This window comes from Salvelinus alpinus, chromosome 14 (genome assembly GCF_045679555.1).
Source record: "Salvelinus alpinus chromosome 14, SLU_Salpinus.1, whole genome shotgun sequence".
NCBI lineage: Eukaryota > Metazoa > Chordata > Actinopteri > Salmoniformes > Salmonidae > Salvelinus > Salvelinus alpinus.
The window spans coordinates 53,067,387-53,084,545 of NC_092099.1; the positions used below are offsets into that span (position 1 = coordinate 53,067,387).

A 17,159-nucleotide genomic window follows, 5' to 3' on the forward strand; every position below is an offset into this window, starting at 1 on the left:
ACAATACATATGATACAAAATTTCACTCAATTTCAGCAAATATAATTTATATTTCCCCTATGCATGTTTTGGGGCGGACCAGTAAATTACCCGGATGCAAAAAGCCATGTGCAGTGCTGTCTCTGAAGTTCGATTGCACCACACCTCTGGTCGTTCTTCTCAACTCTATAACGTTAATCATTCAGTTTCCTTCAGACGACCAAATCGTGCCACCCTAAAATCTTTCAAACGACAAGTAAGTACTATTATGTCTTTATAAATCTAAACAGCATAATGAACTGTCTCAAACGTCATGCTTTTGCGAGCATCGTTAGTATTTTCAAGCCTCCAGCAAGGACAGTCAAATAAATAGCCATGCTCGTTTGGAATGGTCATTTACATCCTAATGGCCCTGAATATCAGGCACTGGTAATTATGGCATCGCTACTTGTCGATGTTTCTCCAGTATTTTCCGTAAGTTTATCTATTTGGTAAGTTTAATTGGTAGCTAACTAACATTACAGCTTTTGATGGTAGTTAGTTAACAATTAACATTAGCTAAGCAATGATTTTCACGTTCATTTTGATGTTGTCATGTGCGCTGATCTTAATTCAGTAATGACAGATAGCCCAATTGGTGACGTTAACATTGACTCATGCATATCATGATATACTAACTGCCCCTACAAGATATTTGGTCACCATCACAACTAGGCCTAATTCCAAAAGATTGCTAAACGCACAATTTTTCTCACTCATAGTTATATACATCTACATACAGGCGTGAAAAATGAACGTAGTCCCAGTCTTGCCAACATTTTTTTTCTAAATGCCTATCCAAAATCAATTTGGGATATCTAATAAATGGCTACCTCGGGCTGGTATCGGCTGCGATATAAATGTTGTTGTATGTCGAATTATTTGACAAATAATGCTTGTGCGGGACATTTTTACTACAAATACATTTTTATTCATTCAGTACTGTACTTCATTCATTGAGTTAAGGCATTTACTGCGCACGCTCCATACGCTGTGCGATTTTGACCTTGTGACGCATGACCTGAGCACACGTGGGGAGAATCAGGAAAAGACCGGTTCGAGACGTTTCAGTAAGGATGTAGCAAATCTCAACAAACGCCCCATCACAGAAATAAATCATTTACGACTCCGAATGAACGTCTCAGATTAATTTGTAATCAGATGCACAACACTGTGCCAGACATGGAATCAGGCTGCTAAAGTACCCTCCTTATGCTACTTGTTCTCAGGACCTTGAGAAATGTGCAATATGTTGACCTCAGCCCTTGATTTGGGTTATATAGACTAATAAATTCTGCCAACATGTAAGCTAATTTATGATAGCCTACTGTGACAGTTTATTAAGATTCCCTCCTTTTGACGTTTTCGGTTTTAGACCATCATGTTCTGCTAAGTAAGATTGATATTTCTTTGTCTTTCTGCTAGACTTCAAATACACATTTGCTTGTGGTCTTGCTCTGGGTTATGTCCTTGAGATTTTCGGGGGTATTTCGTCATGGGTATTCTGTCATTCATTTATTAATTCCTCCCTTACAACTCTTGCTGTATCATGAAAGGACAATATGTTGTACTGTATAGCTTGTTTTGTCACCTCCAGACATTGTCATTATGTGACATATGGGCCGGGGGAGGGGGTAGAAGGAGTCTTGGGTATAATCCAGAAGGTTCATTTGTTACAGGGCTAACATGGACTCCTGTTTGCTACTTTGAGATTTTACCAACAATTTAAGTGTATATTAAAACAAGATAGCTAACAGCTGAAATATTAAATAACGTTTTTGGCTGCTCTGTAACTGAATGACTGGTAATGTGCAGTGTGGCCCCTATAATTTTTCTCTATCTCCCCCTCCAGAGATGCTGCGTCTATCCACGGTGATGAGACAGATGAGGCCGGTCTGCAGGGCCCTGGCCCCCCACCTCACCCGGACTTACGCCAAGGACGTCAAGTTTGGAGCCGATGCTCGGGCCATGATGCTGAAGGGAGTGGATCTGCTGGCTGATGCTGTCGCCGTCACCATGGGTCCCAAGGTAGGAGGAGGGAGTTGCTATGACTATACCTTCTGCTATTGCGGTGCCAAATGAATATATACAATTATGTAAGATTTAAATTTCACCCAGGGGTGGGGTGTGTGCTATGTGTAACCAATTCATTATTGTTCCACTTTTTATTTGGACTTTATTTCCACCCGAAGAACCCTGTGCACCACGGTGTGTCTTGTTCGGGCAGGAACAACTGAACACAAGTGTTTTGAGCTGTATCCTTTGCCGCATTTCTGCAGGGTCGCACAGTAATCATCGAGCAGAGCTGGGGCAGCCCCAAGGTGACCAAGGACGGCGTCACTGTAGCCAAGGCCATCGACCTGAAGTGCAAGTACCAAAACATCGGTGCCAAGCTGGTCCAGGACGTGGCCAACAACACAAACGAGGAAGCAGGAGATGGCACCACTACCGCCACCGTGCTGGCCAGAGCCATCGCCAAGGAGGGCTTTGACACCATTAGTAAAGGCGCTAACCCTGTGGAGATCCGCCGTGGCGTGATGCTGGCTGTGGAGACCGTCATTGCTGAACTGAAGAGGATGTCTAAGCCAGTCACCACACCTGAGGAGATTGCCCAGGTAACCAATTGTGTTAAGAATATGGATTGATCAAATAAGTCAATATTCATATCTATTCAATTGATACAAATAATTATTTAATAGACGGATGCAATATTTATATTCTACTTTATATTAAGACATCCTTTTTGATGTTGAATGTAAAGTTTTCAATGTTCTGTCTGCTAGGTGGCCACCATCTCTGCTAATGGAGACGTGGAGATCGGCACCATCATCTCCAACGCCATGAAAAAAGTGGGCCGCAAGGGAGTCATCACTGTCAAGGATGGCAAAACCCTGCATGATGAGCTTGAGATCATTGAGGGGCTGAAGTTCGACCGCGGATACATCTCCCCTTACTTCATCAACACAGCCAAAGGTAAGGTCTCCTCTCTGCCATGATCCCACCACCAAGCCCAGCTATTTTGGGGCTTTAAGATTGAAAGAAACTCCAGCACACTGGTGATCTTGATGCTCTACAGATGTAATCTATTTTTATGATCTTGATTCTCCACATTTGGCCATTTTGGAGCTTTAACATATCATCTCTCATCTCTGCCCCTCAGGCCAGAAGTGTGAGTTCCAGGATGCCTATGTGTTGCTGAGTGAGAAGAAGATCTCTACTGTCCAGAGCATCGTCCCTGCCCTGGAATTGGCCAACCAGCACCGCAAACCTCTGGTCATCGTGGCTGAGGACGTGGACGGAGAGGCCCTCAGCACCCTGGTTCTCAACAGGTCAGTTCCCTGTCCCTTTAGCACCCTGTGTCTCAGAGTAGCAGTTCTGATCTGGGATCAGTTTGGGCTTTTAGATCATAATTATATGCACAGGGGGACCTGATCCTAGATGAGCAATCCTGCTCAGATGCTTTGTGAATACAGGCCCTTGTCCTCAACAGGTCAGTCAGTGTCCTTTATTTAACCAGTAAACACCCTTGAGGTTAAGGTTTTAAGGACCTTTCCCCTTCACATCAACACTGACTGAGCACCCGGGCAAATGGGACACAACCAGCTCACATGGCTGCACTACTAATATAGAACACTGAGATATATCACCAACATCATTCAGCTCTGGGTATTGATAACTGAAGAGTCAACCTCAAAATAAAGCTGTAGACAATTTTGCTATTCCTGCCCTCTATGTGTGTAGATGCTGGGTGATATCAGTTTGGGTGTGTTAATTTAACTGTTACTTAGGTGCTGGGTAGTGTCTGGTTTGATGTGTTATATTAACCTTTACTCTGTCTTTAGGCTGAAGGTGGGACTACAAGTGGTGGCAGTCAAGGCCCCAGGCTTTGGAGACAACAGGAAGGCCCAGCTGCACGACATAGCCGTCGCCACCGGGGGCACTGTAAGAGCACTTTACACTAATCATCACTGTAGGGCCTATACGGACAGCATTTCTACTGTAAGAACACTTTACACTGTAACCACCCCATACTTATATCAGTCAATCACTACTTGAGAAAAGGAAAAGCAGGATAAGTTACAGTACAGCTTGTTCAATGCTGTTGTCATTCCCCCTGCACACAGAAACATGTCTTCTCCTATCCCTGTCTGTTAGCATCCCACAGCAGGCAGGGACGCTTGGTCTCAGACACATCTTCACTGGCATGATTCACCAATCAATGAATGTTGCATAATCTTGCTTATCCCATGGTTAACCTCTCTTGGGTACGTGAGACGTTAGCGTTCCACCTCTTCAACAGCCAGTGAACTGCTGGGCGCCAAATTCAAATACAGAAATACTCATTATAAAAATTCAGAAAACAAAACATATTTTACATAGGTTTAAAGATTAACTTCTTGTGAATACAACCACGGTGTCAGATTTTAAAAATGCTTTACGGCGGAAGCATACCTTACGATTATTTGAGAACATAGCCCAGCAGACAAATCATTACAAACAGTAACCAGCCAAGTAGAAGAGTTACACAAGTCAGAAATAGAGATAAAATGAATCCCTTACCTTTGATTATCTTCATATGGTTGCCCTCAGCAGACATTCATTTACTCAATAAATGTTCCTTTTGTTCTTTATATCCAAAAACCTCAGTTTTGTTCGCGTGTTTTCTTCAGTAATCCACAGGCTCAAACGCAGTCAAAACAGGCAGACAAAAAAATCCAAATTGTATCCGTAAAGTTCGTAGAAACATGTCAAACGATGTTTATATTCAATCCTCAGGTTGTTTTTAGCCTAAATAATCAATAATATTTCAACAGGACAATAACGTTGTCAATTTAAAAGGTAAACAAGAAAGGCACTCTCTCGGTCTCGCACATGAAAAAGCTCTGTGACACTTTAGGGTCCACTCATTCAGACTGCTCTTACTTCCTAATTTTTCAGAATACAAGCCTGAAACAATTTCTAAAGACTGTTGACATCTAGTGGAAGGCATAGAAACTGCAATTTGAGTCTTAAGTCAATGGATACTGTAATGGCATTGAATAGAAAACTACACACAAAAAAACTTCCTGACTGGATTTTTCTCAGGTTTTTGCCTGCCAAATCAGTTCTGTTATACTCACAGACACTATTTTAACCGTTTTGGAAACTTTAGAGTTTTCTATCCACATCTACCAGTTATATGCATATCATATCTTCTGGGCCCAAGAAGCAGGCAGTTTAATTTGGGCATGCTTTTCATCTGAAATTCCGAATGCTGCCCCCTACCCTAGAGAAGTTAAGGGTTTAACTCAGCACCCAATGGCACTATTCTAATAATGGTGAAGTGCACCCTCTGTCCCCCTCTTAAAAGATGGAGACCATTTTAAAAATATTTTATCAGGGCCAATGATTACCTGTTCAAATCCTGCCCTTCCTTTACTGACATGCCTCCTCTCTCTTCCTTAGGTGTTTGGTGATGAGGCGGTGGGCATTGCCCTGGAGGACATCCAGGCCCATGACTTTGGCCAGGTGGGTGAGGTGTCAGTGACCAAGGACGACACCATGCTGCTGAAGGGGAAGGGAGACACGGCATCCATCGAGAAGAGGCAGGCTCAGATCGCTGAGCAGCTGGAGAACACCACCAGCGACTACGAGAAGGAGAAGCTCAACGAAAGGCTGGCCAAGCTATCTGACGGAGTGGCTGTGGTCAAGGTCAGAGGAGAAGAGGTCGGGGGTGTATGGAGGGGATTGAAGAGAGTGCGCTTAAGAGGGATAGATGGCAGTATGATTTCATTACATTTGTTAAGTCCTTTTAATGTCCCTGAATATTGTCACATTTTTGGTCCTGGCTATTGAAATAAGCCTAGAATATAATGGGCTGGCGATTCAAATCTTTAAAAATAAATGTATACTAAAAACTTAAATCAGTCAATCCGCCATCAACACAATGGGAAAATCTAATGATTTATTATTGAAATAGTTTTTCCTCCATCACCCCATGCTATTTGAGGCCTAGTGGCAAACAATAATGCATGCTGTCTGGGCAGATGAGATGTAGTGTGTGTGTGCTTCTGTAAGTTGTTGTTCGTATGTATAAGTTTGTATGTGGAGCAAAAAAAATAAGGTAGGATGAGTTGACATTAGGAGATTCCTAATGTGAGACAGGATTTACATTTGAGTCGCTCCTGTATCCACCATGCATGAAAGAGATAGTCACCCACTGACTGTTCTGTTTCAGGTGGGAGGAACGAGTGATGTGGAGGTGAATGAGAAGAAGGACCGTGTGACCGACGCCCTGAATGCCACCAGGGCCGCTGTGGAGGAGGGCATCGTGCCCGGGGGTGGCTGTGCCCTGCTGCGCTCAATCCCTGCCCTGGATGCTCTCGTGCCCATCAACGCTGACCAGAAGATTGGTAAGTAGAGTTCTTAATCTTTACCCAGCATGCCAATCGGTTTTAATCTGGTCACATGGGAGTGGCGGGATATGTTCCATTTTCATTTCAAACTTTTGAACAGAAATATTGTAGCTTAACTTGTTATATTGCTTCCTGTCTATAGGAATTGACATCATCAGACGAGCCCTGCGTGTGCCAGCCATGACAATTGCTAAGAACGCTGGTGTGGAGGGCTCTCTAGTGGTAGAGAAGATCCTTCAGGCCGCGGTGGAGATCGGCTACGATGCCATGGAAGGAGAGTACGTCAACATGGTAGAGAAGGGCATCATTGACCCCACCAAGGTATGGATGCTTTAACGCGGCACTACACTGTCATTTGGCTGTCATTCACCCAGCATACCAAAAATATAATAAAGACAGGTTAATTTTATAGTGATGGAAAATGTACAGAACTAATGTTGGCAAAGTTATATGAATTTTAATTCGTACAAGATTTATTAGTTGCTGCAATAAGGTTTACTTACATTACTGTGTATGCTTTCGCTAGACTGAAGTTACATAGACAGAAAATGGCTGCTAGTGATATTACAGGTTCTCTGCTGAAGTGCTCTTGCTCCCTCTCTTGGTGTATGTCTGTATTACAACAATGACTGTGTCTGTCTTCCCCTACAGGTGGTGAGGACTGCACTAATGGATGCTGCAGGTGTTGCATCCCTTCTCTCCACTGCTGAGTGTGTGGTCACAGAGCTGCCCAAGGAGGAGAAGGAGGGTGGCATGCCAGGAGGTATGGGAGGTATGGGCGGTATGGGAGGTATGGGCGGTGGCATGTTCTAAGGCCCACCTCAAAGCGCTGTAAAACCTTAATGGCAGCGTGGGGCTAGGGGGCAAATTGTCCCTCCAACCCCCAGACTTGCCCAAACTGACTGGCGGTGAGTTTTGTTGGAGCTGCAAATGGATGAACCACACTACTTCTGCTGATTGTCTCCCCTCCACGCTCTGGAAGAACAGACTAGCCTGTCCTCGCTCAGCCTCTCTCCGTCCCTATACCCGACCAGCCTGTCCTCGCTCAGCCTCTCTCTGTCCCTCTACCCGACCAGCCTGTCCTCGCTCACCATCTCCATCCCTCTACCCTTCTGACTGAGGCTCTGAGACCCCCTCCATTTACCTCACAAACATGGCCGTCATCATCCATCACCAACATGCAGAATATTCACTGTTTATGAAAGATGCTAACCAGTGCGAATAATGTAGTGCTGGTATTGATAAATTGTAATTTCTATCAAATGGAAGTAATGAAGCCTATAACTTCCTGAAGTTAAAGACGAGGCCGATTTAATAAATGGTTAAAAACAGGATAGCTATAGATAGAAGGGTGTTTACTGGAGAAAGGAAACTTGGCCAGACATGCCACTGTCAATTTTTGTCGTAACATTTTGTTAGTTTTAGCTTTGTCCTTTTTTATCATTTTTGTCCTGTTTCACCCTCGTAATGTTGGGAGGAACTGTAACCTTTTCAGTTGAGAAAATAAAATAATTGCAGAGCATGAGCATTCCTTTATTTTGCCTGATTTCAGTACTCAAATATTCTAGAACTTTGGAACCAAAACATTCATATCAGAATTCTATAGAATGTCTCTCTAGCAGAGGTTGACTGTAGGTTGGTCGGACTAGTTACAGCAGTTTGGGCCAGTGAAGGTCCACGCCACAAGTTAATGTGAAACCCATTGATGTCCTCATGACCGGATTTGTACTTACTGCTCATTGATGTTTAGCCTACATTTACTGTGTGTGTGTTCTATAGGTATTATAAACTACCGTGCATTCAAGAAGTGTTGAGATGTGTTTTTCCCCCCAGTTCATTATTTCTTAGCAAATAACCAACCGTGATCATTTGACATGTTTTGTACAATGTAGACATTTAATTTGTTTTTATTTAATAAAACCAAATGTTCTGAACAAGACCATTGTGCTTTCATGAACAAAAACACTTCACATATCTGATCATTTCATAGTACAATGCCAGACATACTGAACTGGGAAACGCAATAGTTAACATCACTCAGATAATCCACCCCAGAATGAAATTGCTGTCAATTTGGTGATCGTCTGTCAGGGCTTGCCAACCCTGTTCCCGGAGTACTACTGTCCTGTAGGTTCACTCCAACCCTGTTCCCGGAGTACTACTGTCCTGTAGGTTCACTCCAACCCACCTGGTTGTAAGAATTAGCTAGTTGGTAACCTGAATCAGGTCAGTTAGAATTGTGTTTGGAGTGAAAATCTACAGGGTAGCTCTCTAGGAACAAGGTTGGAGAGCCTGAGTCTACGTTCTATGAGCTCTCCTGGTTAAATATGTAGTATTAGTATCTTTGCTCATGTCTCTGGCAAGGCAACCTGTAGGTATGGTATTTTGTTACAGCATTTCTGTCCTTGGAACAATTGTTTCCTCTTGTGCATGTGGTTCTGTATATGTCCAGCAGGAGTCAACTAACTCCCATAACTTATTGTCAGTTCTATTCTTACCTCTCACATGATTCCCTCTTTTGTCCATGGTCAACCAACCAGACGTTGACAACTCCAAACCTGAGGAAGGCACATCGTGCCGAAACAGACTTCCCCATTAAATGTTCTGGAGTATACATTAACTGTGCAACTTGAACTCCACACACAAAAAAACACTTTTAATATAAAAATAGTTCATACATCTTCGCTCATTAAAACACCTTCATTTGCACTATAAAACCCAATCCCCAAAACACAATTATAGTTCAGTGCACACTTCTCATCTGGTCTTAAAACAATATGTACACGTGTTCTTATAATCTTAATAAATATCTTTATAGGAGTAGAATGCTTAAGGTTACAAAATATAAATATGATTCCACTAGGATCAGGTCAAAGGTCACTGGGTGTACATAAGAGTGACATCTTTAAAAGGTTCTATGGTAAGATACCTCACTGTGACAGTATTCTGACTGGCAGACACAAGCAACCAACATGTTAACTTATTCCCTTTAGTGCACTACTTTTGGTCAAACGTAGTGCATATAGTAAACTACTTTTGACCAGAGCCCTACGGGTATATTGTACAGGACATAGGGTGCCATTTGACGCAGACAGACAGTTTGGATGACCCTGTACCCTGCCTAGCCAGTCTGGGCCCTTTTAAACAGTGGATATCTCTAGGGGAAAAGTAGCTGCATTTAGAAAACGAAACATTATATTGCACTTAAAAAAAAAAACACAAGTGCCATAACTGAACAACATGCCTCCCATGGTCATTAGAGAACAAGGTGCTATATGGGGTGCAGCAGAAATGTCCCCGGTAACATTGTTGCAACACAGCACCTCTTGAACAGGTATGTGTAGGTAGGCACGGCAGTGTGTATACATCTGCTCGGCAGTGTTGCGACATTCCTTTAGGAAACTTCGATCTTCAAGTGCTCACACTTCATTCAAAAATGTACAAGCCGATCCTTTGAAACCCCAGCCTCCATCTTATCCACATAACATAGCATTAGGGTACTTAAGCAATAAAGCCAGAGGAGGTGTGGTATATGGCCAATATACCACGGTTAAGGGCTGTTCTTATGGACGACGCAACGCGGAGTGCCTGGATACAGCCCTTAGCTGTGAAATATTGGCCATATTCCACAGACCCCAGAGGTGCCTAAATGCAAGGGCTCGAACCACCTAGTTTATAATGTATGTTAGGTTTGTTACAATAACGAATATCTTGGATGGGCCTTCACAAACTGTTGGCCTGATCAGGACATAAGAACCCCAGTCCCTTTCCCCTGATCTCGCTACCATAGTATCTTACACACAGCCTTTCACTATAAACTGACTTTATTTAGGCCTTAGTAGAAGAGTTTTTATATCTCCACAAGAGGGCTATTATGAGCCCTGTGCTCACCGCATGGGGACAGCACTAAGCTCTGAGGTGTGCCTAATGGCCAAAGGTGCTGATGGTTTCTTTGGTGTGAGGGGGCACCAGTAGGGGTCTATGGTGGTATAGGGGGAAGGAAGAGTGATGTAAGTCTGGGGAGAGGGGTATTTTGGGGGGTAGGGAGGGGGAGAGAATCCAGCCACAAGCAGTTAATGGGTATAAAATCATTGGTTGTTTTCTGATAAGGCACTGCAGTGTTCAGGCATTTAACCTCTTCCCCCCTCCCTTCACTCCTTCTCTCTCTCCCTGCCATGGCTGACTGTATGTGTGTGTGTGTATGTGTGTGCGCGCAGAGAGAGGATGACCCATTGGGGCACGCTACGTGTGGTGCACCTCATGAAACATGAGCTCTCTGGGGATCATGGTCTGTGCTCCGTAAAGTTTCCCGGCCCGCCTCTCAAACGCCGACACGTTCTGCTTCACCACTTCGTCAAAGAAAACCGTGGCCAGCTGGGAATGCAGCAGGGAGCGGAACTCAAAGGAGATCTGGAGAGAGGAGAGACGGAGAGTGGGTGAGAAAGTGATCTAGACATATGATCCTGTATACATGCATGTGTGCGAGAGAAGAAAAAAAAGTGAGAGAAGAAAACAGTGCCAAAGATAGTAGACTTGCATATCTAGCTCTTAAGCAGACGCATACATGGGCACACATAAAATACACTAACCCAGACACCCACAGTGCAGTGTGTTGAGGTACTTACAGAGAAGTCAACCGTGCAGGTGCGAGGGTAGCCAGGGAGGCCAGGGCTGAAGCGCCACACCGTCTCCAGGTGGTTGAAGAGCTTACCGTCTGAACAGGCTGCCTGGGGGTCAACACAGCCACGGTCAGACTGCTGATATAACCACAGTGGCTGCATTCCAGGTCGTCTTTATTAAAAAGGCCCACTACGAATCTCATAAGATTGCTATATAATATTTATGTAGTTCCTGAGATGCTAAACACTTCTCCAGACAGTGACATCTGATCATCTATTCAACGCAACTGCAATTAAGATAAACAGGAACACACCCGGTGTCCATCTACGTCACAGCTGCTTATCTTATATCTAGTCAAGTACCCTCACTGCATGTACAGTAGTGGTGGGAGATACCAGCCGCTACTGCAGTGCTTTACCTTGACCAGGTGGGGGCGCACTGTGGTGACCAGCGAGGTGTAGTTTTCCACTACCGGGGGGAAACCAACTGTCAGCTTGGCCTTACAGAACCCTGAGCGCCGGAACACCACGTCAGACTTCTTACACCAGGGAACAAAGTGAAGGTAGTTCTCCACCCCAGCTACCACTTCATACATCTCCAACATAGAGTACCTGAGAGAGAGAGGAGGCCTGGGTCAACATCTCTTACAGAGGGAGGAAAGAGTCCCATATAACCCAATAGTCCTCCAAACTCTGACCTTAAATTCTATTTGTAATGTAGGTGAAGGTCATCAACGGAAGAAGACTGTTACTTAACAGGGATGATTGACATTCTCTGCCCCCATGTCTAAACTTGCCCAGGGACTAACTCAGTCAGACTATTGCAATTTCCCAGCCAATCATTACATAACAGCCTGGCAAATAGCCCAGGACACAGAATGGGTTGTTTTTAATATAGCCCAGGACACAGAATGGGTTGCTTTTAATAGTGTAAAATTGAGTGATTATGACCTTCACTGGATATATGAGAGAGTCATTGGCGGGAGCAGGACAGACAATACATAGAGAAACCAGAGTATCTATATTCATTTCTAGGGGGCAGACATGGGTTTAAATATTATTTGAAATCATTTCAAATAGGCTACTTTGTCTGTGCTCCACTGAACTATTGCAATTAAACTAATAGAAAACTCCCAAACCATGACCACCTGGCAAACCATGACCACCTGGCAAACCATGACCACCTGGCAAACCATGACCACCTGGCAAACCATGACCACCTGGCACTCCAGGCAGGCTAAAGCAGACATTCAAATTATTTGAAAGATTTCAAACAGTATTTGAACACAGACAAAGGCAGGTCTGATTTCAGGGAGTGACAGTGACTGACCCCATGACACGTCTCTCAGAGTACTCCTTCCTCTTGTTGAAGGTGTCAGCCAGGTTGAAGAAGGAGCGGGTGGGGGCCACAATGACTCTGGACCTGGGCATGGCCCCCAGGAGGGGTGGCACCCTCATCATCAGGATCCCACATGAGGAGAGATATCTGTTCCAAAACAAGGAGAGAGGTGAGTCAGAATCATTTGCCCGTTTTCCACACACATCTCAGGGTCAAATTCACAATCATTTCTAAGTATCTAATTCCTATGTACGGACTGGCTGCCTGACCGAATTCTCTGGACACCACTTCCCGATAGCTGAACAACCAAACCGTCGGTGTATGTACGGGACTCGAAACTTTACGCTCGTCTGCTGCAGGGTGGGCTTTTAATAAAATTAGATCAAAGCTAACTATCTCAAGATCAATGTAAGTGGCCAATGGTTCATCAGAGCCTCAGGTCTTTGAGCTCATGTTCTCACACTGCAGACGTTTACAAAACAACCATGTGAAGGGGCCAATACATCCACAGGGCAAAGAACAGTTAAAAGGAACAGGACATTTTCTGGTGAAAACAGGTAGTGTTGGTTTCTAAGATCAACTGCTTTGAATCCCTTTTCCACAAGTTACCAGTAACCAGAAATAAGTAAAGTCAAGCACAACATGCTTTGGCTATACTTGCAGAATTTTGCTCTGTAAAACAAACTAAAAATACAGTGAAAAGTCTGGGCATATAATTAAAACACTAAAAATCATAAATCAACTCAGTAGGTTTGGCACTATACTATCATTTGTGCATGGCTAAAGAACCCTATAGCTTGGGTCTCCACATTTCATTCCAAGTTATAAGGCCAGCATTTCATAAACTTCACTGTGGAAAAGGTGATGTTGATATGCTTCAGTTTGCTGCCATATGACTGGTTTCACATTTGTTTTCAGCAACAAAAAGGTAAAACAGATCTAAAACAATTGTCATTTCTATTTACAAACACCAAGTTGTAAATTACAGTACATGGAGAACGGGGTTATTTCTATTTGAAGAAATTAAGTAGAGGTTGTTCCACTTGGAACCGACAGGTTGCGCCACCTCATTCATCACACGTAAAAGATGGTGGAATTAAGTAATGGTCAGAATACAGCGTATCTGTAGACACACCTTCATCTCTTTGATCTCCACCCCCACCGAATAGCAGGTGTATAGTATGCTATTCTCATGCTTAAGTTCAAGGTCAGTATAGGCATAGAGAAACAGTGGTTTAAGGGAATTACGCTCCATTTACAACTGCTTAACTAGGGTTGATCTTCTCTATGTGACTAGCCTAATGAAAGGCTTGTCAGCTACAGAGGCTTGAAGCTGAAAAAGACACAGGGTCCTCCAGGTGTCACATTTTTTGTTCAGATTCAGTTCAGTAAGCAGTAAAGTGAACATACTGAATTCTGCACGGTGAGCACACCTGCTGCTGGCCCAGTGACAACTATTTCAGTGTAAAAATATTTAAAAAACACTTGCAAAGAGTGAGTCAGAAAATACCTTTGCCCAGAGGGAATCTCTGACTCAGAGGACAACCTCTCAACACACACCTAGGACTATTCAAACAGTGGTTTAATTCCAATGAAAGACAATATGCACACCAATACACACAAGAAGCAGACAACTGACTCAAATGAAATGCTGTAAATCCCAAATAACTGAATAGTAGGAGCCGGTAGGATTATGGTGAAAGCCCGTGAGTTCCTTTCAACGCAATAGCAGCGTTGAAAGAGAGAGAGCGAGAGACGTCAGTGGAGAACATGCTTGTGGTGGCAACTGTGTCCCTGACAAACAGATGATGGCCATCTGCCGCTGCACCTGGCTGGTGATTGCCACACGGGGACACAACGTCCCTGGAGGTCAGCATTGGGGAGAATGACTGATTGGACTACAGTAGTTATTATCACCACCAGCTTGGATATTGTCACTTTGCAGCGTGATGTTATTTTGTGTAGCACTGCATGGTGTGAGGAATTCCAAAATTGTGAATTCAATGAACTTCAATCGGTTTAGGTTTTCAAGGCACTGGTAGTCAGATTAAGAGCACCTACTGAATTCGCCTACTGCGCAGATGTAGTGTGTTTTTGAATGGGAACTCCTAAGATCCAGTGCAATTGTAAACTTCCTAAAACATCCTCCTGGCATAGTGAGGAGTGCAACTAGGAGTTTGGCTTCATCACCCTAGGCAGTGCCTAATTCCTCGATCACACCGACAGGGTTATTGCATTTTGGGTTCACCAGAACGCCATTAATTTCTGATGGAACGCGGCATTTGACTTTCAGCATTGCGTTGCAGAGCGTTCTGTGGATTTCTGTGGATTTATCAAACGCATGCTTCAAACTATATGCGTAGACGGTTTGACAGAAATGATAACAGAAAGTAAATGTTGAACTTTTGTTGCACACATATCCATATGATGCCGTGTACCATTTGGCAAAAGGACACTGTCCGTGTTATCGATGCGTTAAGCCCCAGATAATGTCCAAAAACAGATTGCGTAACACAGGTAGCTGGATACATGGAAGTTTTCCAGACTTCTCTAATAACTTCAGCCACTTAGCTAACTGGATGAATGCCTTTGACATGTTAACCATTTCAGCCAGAGGCAGAGACAGCCAGGCACTGACTGATACTAGGAGGTAGTAGACAGTCTAGCCAACTAGCATTCTAAATGTAAACATGCCATAGATAAAATAACAATTTCTACAAACTGTAGCAAACCTCAACTAACGTTACATACCAATGCTTTCAAGAACACCTTCGATTTTTTTATATTTAACTAGGCAAGTCAGTTAAGAACAAACTTTTATTTACAATGACGGCCTAGGAACAGTGGTTGAACTGCCTTGTTCAGGGGCAGAACGACAGAGTTTCACCCTGTCAGATCGGGGATTCGATCTAGCAACCTTTCGGGTACTGGCCCAACGCTCTGACCACTAGGCTACCTGGCGGTGTTCAGTTCGTGAACCAGATGAGAAATCGTCCTCCAACGATTAAAAATAAATAGTGTGTGATTATAGATGTATTCTCATAACTCGCAACCCACCCACTGTGTCCCGAGTACCCCTGCCATAGCTAACGTTTAGCAATCAGGCAGCAGCCCTAATTAGTTGTCAAAACAGTTAGCTAAAATTACATGTTTGGCTAGTTATACGAATCTGTTAAATAACTTAAGTAAGCTAGCTAAAGTTGTCTGCTAAAGTTAATTTATGAGACAGAAAAGCAGATTGACCGGCTTGACACAAAGCAGCTGAGGCAAACTAAGCTAACAACCTGCTAGCGAACTTTAGCTTCATCGAGAAAAATGCGAACTGTAGGTGGGCTAATGATAGCAGTAAGTTGACCATTTTCAGGATTTACAATTGTACATAAAACATAAACAGCAGTTACCTTACGCCAATCCTTTTAGGTGTTTCTCGGCTGGCTGTGACAGGTAACTTTTTTATACATTCTAGTACCGCTCTCCTTAGTCCCGGCATACCTCTCGCCATCTTCACTGCGATGATCTCTTTTCTGTTTATCTCAGCCGCTAACTACTTCTCCCGCAGCAATGCTTATTCCTTCGTGGACGCGCCTTCTCTAACTAGCGCAATGATTGGAGAATAGTTATCTGTTAAGAGTTTTCATTGGTCACTGTATACATCCGTCACCCTAAAACTGTTGACCTATGTTTTTTTTTGCATTGTGCTGTGAGTGCGTGTGCAAAAAATGTCACGAGATGTGGGATTGAGTTGCCTAGACTTGATCGACCTACAGTGCATACACAGTTGGCTCTGAAAGGTTAGTGCTAAATTTGTTGAAAGGACACAACGTAAGCAGGGTTTTCTCGCGATTCAATTCAAAGGGAAAACATATGTTTACATTGCCTAAGCAAGTGAAATAGATAATAAACAGAAGTGAAATAAACAATCAAAATAAACAGTAAACGTTACACTCACAAACGTTCCAAAGGAATATAAACATTTAATATGATGTGCAAATAGTTAAGTTACAAAAGGGAAAATAAATAAACATAAATATGGGTTGTATTTACAATGGTGTTTGTTCTTCACTGGTTGCCCTTTTCTTGTGGCAACAGGTCACAAATATGGCTGCTGTGATGGCACACTGTGGTATTTCACCCAAAATTGGGTTTGTTTTCGAATTCTTTGTGGGTCTGTGTAATCTGAGGGAAATATGTGTCTCTAATATGGTCATACATTTGGCAGGAGGTTAGGAAGTGCAGCTTAGTTTCCATCTCATTTTGTAGGCAGTGTGCACATAGCCTGTCTTCTCTTGAGGTCTGCCTATGGGAGCCTCTCTCAATAGGCTATGCTCACTGAATCTGTACATAGTCAAAGCTTTCCATAATTTTGGTTCAGTTAACTGTGTACTCTCTGTTTATTGCCAAATAGTGTGTCAAAACCGTCACTGTATATTTTCATCCCCTGCCGATAGTTCTTCCCCATAGCATGGTTCTTGTAATGCTTCTGACTGAGTAATGTGATATGGAGACACAGATTATGCTTTTACGAGTGAACTGCATATCTGGCCAAGCATATTGTAATAACATTGACTGTATTAATAATATAATTATAAAATGGTCATTTAGAATTAAAGCTAGTTTCTAGAGAAACTTCAGCTAACCAATGTACGTAAGTATGCCAGAGTGATTGATATCAATATCTCAGGTACCACTAATGGGCCATTGAGCAGGGCACTTCATCTTCTCCAGGGGGCGCTTCTCTTCAGTTTACCGTGTGCTACTCCCAGCCTGGCCTGTGTTTATTTATAATAG

General features: G+C 43.3%; 2 protein-coding genes and 1 non-coding gene across 3 annotated transcripts; 2 read left to right on the forward strand and 1 right to left on the reverse strand.

Moving 5' to 3' along the window:
- Positions 1-67: 67 nt before the first annotated feature.
- On the forward strand, positions 68-8,352 carry LOC139539062 (60 kDa heat shock protein, mitochondrial-like). Its single transcript, XM_071341762.1, has 10 exons — positions 68-235; positions 1,871-2,046; positions 2,298-2,633; positions 2,802-2,991; positions 3,179-3,347; positions 3,861-3,960; positions 5,464-5,709; positions 6,236-6,410; positions 6,556-6,734; positions 7,065-8,352. The coding sequence occupies exons 2-10, from the start codon at positions 1,873-1,875 to the stop codon at positions 7,224-7,226; spliced, it is 1,731 nt and encodes a 576-aa protein (XP_071197863.1). The 5' UTR covers positions 68-235; positions 1,871-1,872; the 3' UTR covers positions 7,227-8,352.
- Positions 4,084-4,210, forward strand: LOC139539231 (small nucleolar RNA SNORA63). Its single transcript, XR_011667889.1, has one exon. It is a non-coding gene; the product is annotated as a small nucleolar RNA SNORA63 (small nucleolar RNA).
- Positions 8,353-9,048: 696 nt separating the features above from the next.
- On the reverse strand, positions 9,049-15,929 carry LOC139539064 (coenzyme Q-binding protein COQ10 homolog B, mitochondrial-like). The gene is made up of 5 exons (XM_071341764.1): positions 15,773-15,929; positions 12,363-12,518; positions 11,452-11,644; positions 11,039-11,140; positions 9,049-10,823 (listed from the first exon to the last, which is right to left on the reverse strand). The coding sequence occupies exons 1-5, from the start codon at positions 15,871-15,873 to the stop codon at positions 10,656-10,658; spliced, it is 720 nt and encodes a 239-aa protein (XP_071197865.1). The 5' UTR covers positions 15,874-15,929; the 3' UTR covers positions 9,049-10,655.
- Between the last annotated feature and the right edge of the window lie 1,230 nt (positions 15,930-17,159).